The sequence below is a fragment of the Cebus imitator genome, unplaced genomic scaffold (assembly GCF_001604975.1).
Source record: "Cebus imitator isolate Cc_AM_T3 unplaced genomic scaffold, Cebus_imitator-1.0 Scaffold217, whole genome shotgun sequence".
NCBI classification, from domain to species: Eukaryota; Metazoa; Chordata; class Mammalia; order Primates; family Cebidae; genus Cebus; species Cebus imitator.
The window spans coordinates 2,382,510-2,385,319 of record NW_016107532.1 but is presented as its reverse complement, the minus strand read 5'-3'; the positions used below and the strand labels follow the sequence as shown (position 1 = coordinate 2,385,319).

Genomic DNA, 2,810 nt, shown 5'->3' with positions numbered 1-2,810 from the left:
AGTGAATGAAGGTGTGTTTGAAAACCATCCCCAGGACAGTGAATGAAGGTGTGTTTGAAAACCATCCCCAGGACAGTGAATGAAGGTGTGTTTGACAACCATCCCCAGGACAGTGAATGAAGCCTTCCGCTCACTGCATAAACTGCACCCAGATCCTTGCCCGTCCTCAGCATTGCACTTCACCCATCACTTACTCCCTCGATGACTTGGTGTCTGGGGAAATGCTCCCGTAATTGCACAGTGGCATTTTTCCTGGAAAATCCCACCATGACGCTAGATAAGACCTATTTTTCTTAAAGGTTTCTAAAATTTCCAACATAAATTCTGTCTGAAACATCTGATTTTTAATCAGTACTGGAGCCCCTAGGGCATCTCCAGTTGCCGTGTAGCTCTGGGCATTCGGTGGTGTGTTGGCGTGTTGCGGGCTGCTTCCAGAAGTGCCTGCAGAGTCAGGGCTCCCCATCCTTGCCTAGTGAGGCAGCAAACGGCCCTGCGGGGATTTGGAGAGCTCCCCTGGGTCTCTGAAGTGATAGTGACAGCTGCTTGTCAATCCTGGTGCACATTTAGTGCTGGGACCAGGGGGCAGGGAATACCAGCCTCATGCATGCTTGCATTCATTCATTCATTCATTCATTCAGTACACATGGGTACAACATCCCTGTCCTGGAGTTGCTCAGAGTCTAGGGAGGGAAAGGTCTATGACGGACCTTGGACAGGTGGGCAGTGAGGGAAGGAGTGGTCGTCAGTATCCCCACCCCAGCTTTGCCTTCTTGTCATCAGCCCTGGGGCCCCCACCTGTGTCCCTCCTCTTCCATTTCTGCCCCATCTCATGGATTCTCCTCCTCACCAAGCCTGGCCACACAGAGGGCCTCAGCCACTTCATTGGGGAATTGGAAAGTGATACGATAACACCCCTAAGAAGGCCAGTGAAGTCTGGGTCAGGACCCTTCTCTGAGCTCCGAGTCACTCTCAGAAACACCTTGAGGCTTAGCCTCCCCAGTTTATGTCCTGAGAGTGTGACCTTTTCCACTCCCAACACCCCCTTCTCCTCCAGGGCCATGCCTACCCATCAAAATCCCCCCGGGGCAGGACGAACTGTGGCCATCAGTCACCATCTCTCCGGCATCCCAAGGGCCCCTCCCTCTCCACAGAGATAGGCATGCAGACACCCACCCCTGGTGCATCTTCATGTGGAACGGGTTCAAAAGTTAGCATTGTTGTTTACACTGACAAACTGAAAGAAAGAAAAAGAGTTAAGACTGAAGGCTTGGCACAGTGGCTCATGCCTGTAATCCCAGCACTTTGGGAGGCTAAGGTGGGAGCATCTCCCAAGCCCAAGAGTTGTAGACCAGCCGGGGCAGCATAGCGAGACCCTCATCTCTTAAAAAAGATTTTTTTTAATTGGCCAGGCAGAGGTGGGAGGATCACTTGAGCCTAAAAGGTGGAGGCTGCAGTGAGCCATGATGGCACCACTGCACTCCAGCCAGAGCGACAGAGGGAGACCCTGTCTCTAAAACAAACAAACCAAAAAAAGTTAATATTGGCCAGATTAGGATTCACCTGGTAGTGTTAATATTAGTTTGAGACTTTAATCAGAAAGCACATGTGGTGGGGTTGGGTGTACCCTAAGTGATGTCAGATAGAATCTTTCCAACTTGGGGCGGGCGTACTCCTAATTGTAGCTGTATGAGCCTGTCAGTGTGGTGGAAGAAGCCATGGGTTAATGGGCAGACAAAAAAGCGCCTTGCCTGGAATTGAGTAGAAAGTGGGACGCTTCGGACCCATGACACACTTGGGGACATTTTCTTGAGTAACATCCTGAGATTCATGTACCTTGATGATCTTCATCAGCTCATTCATGTGAAGCATCTTTAAACCAGTGGTCTCCAAATTCAGGGGCACAATGACATCTAACGGGCTGGAGAAAGAACATACTAGAACTTCCATTCATTTTTCATGTCCTCTTCTGAAAGCTCTCAGATGTGAGTTGAGTAAGTCCGTCATATAGAACTATGATTGGGGAGGACGATCACTTTCCTGTTCTTACTAATCAGAAGGGATGTTAAGGATACACGATGAAAATAGCCTGGAGATCACTGCTTTCAACCATTACCTGCCTTACTTATTTTTAGTTACTGTCCTTTTTTCAGTTTGTTTTCCTCCTCCATGCGCTGACTTTTATTTTGGTTTTATTTATGTTTATGTTTAAGACATCCACACGTTCCTCTGCTAAAACCTTGAAAAATAGGCCTTGCCTTAGCCCCAAACACCCCACTCCTGGTAGCTCAGACCCTCTGATCCAACCCTCCAGCCCTGCCGTGTGCCCAGAGCCACCTTCCTCTCCTAAATGCGTCTCTTCTGTCACTCCCCGAACTGGCAGTTCTGGAGCAAAGGAGATGAAATTCAAGGTAAGGAAACCACCTTTGAAAAGAACCAGGCTGCTCTGCTGTGGTTTGCAAATGTGGGTTTTTTGTTTGTTTGGTTTGGTTTTTTTTTTTTTTAGCTTCAAAGACCTTTCTTCAAATGAGCTCTGACATACTAGAACTTCCATTCTGGAATAGTTAGAATTCTGGACAAAGGGGAAAAGAGAGCTCAAGGCCATACCTCTCAGCACCTCACAGGCCCTCATAGCAGCAGCCCCTAAGACACCTAGCGGGACCTTGGTTTCAAAATCACTACTCTAAGGCTGGGCGCGGTGGCTCACGCCAGTAATCCTAGTTCTTTGGGAGGCCGAGACAGGTGGATCACCTGAAGTCAGAAGTTTGAGACCAGCCTGGCCAACATGGCGAAACCCTGTCTCTTCTAAAAAT

General features: G+C 48.8%; 1 protein-coding gene across 11 annotated transcripts in view; it reads left to right on the top strand.

The window, feature by feature from the left end:
• Positions 1–2,810, top strand: part of MAPT (microtubule associated protein tau) — a 130,404-nt gene that overhangs the window by 88,888 nt on the left and 38,706 nt on the right. For 5 of the 11 annotated variants that reach the window (XM_017549292.2, XM_017549290.2, XM_017549291.2 and 2 more), the window contains one exon: positions 2,211–2,408. The exons of the other annotated variants lie outside the window; for them this stretch is intronic. In XM_017549292.2, the coding sequence (XP_017404781.1) occupies positions 2,211–2,408 (198 nt within the window). The remainder of the gene's footprint in view (positions 1–2,210; positions 2,409–2,810) is intronic. 11 annotated transcript variants of the gene reach the window in all.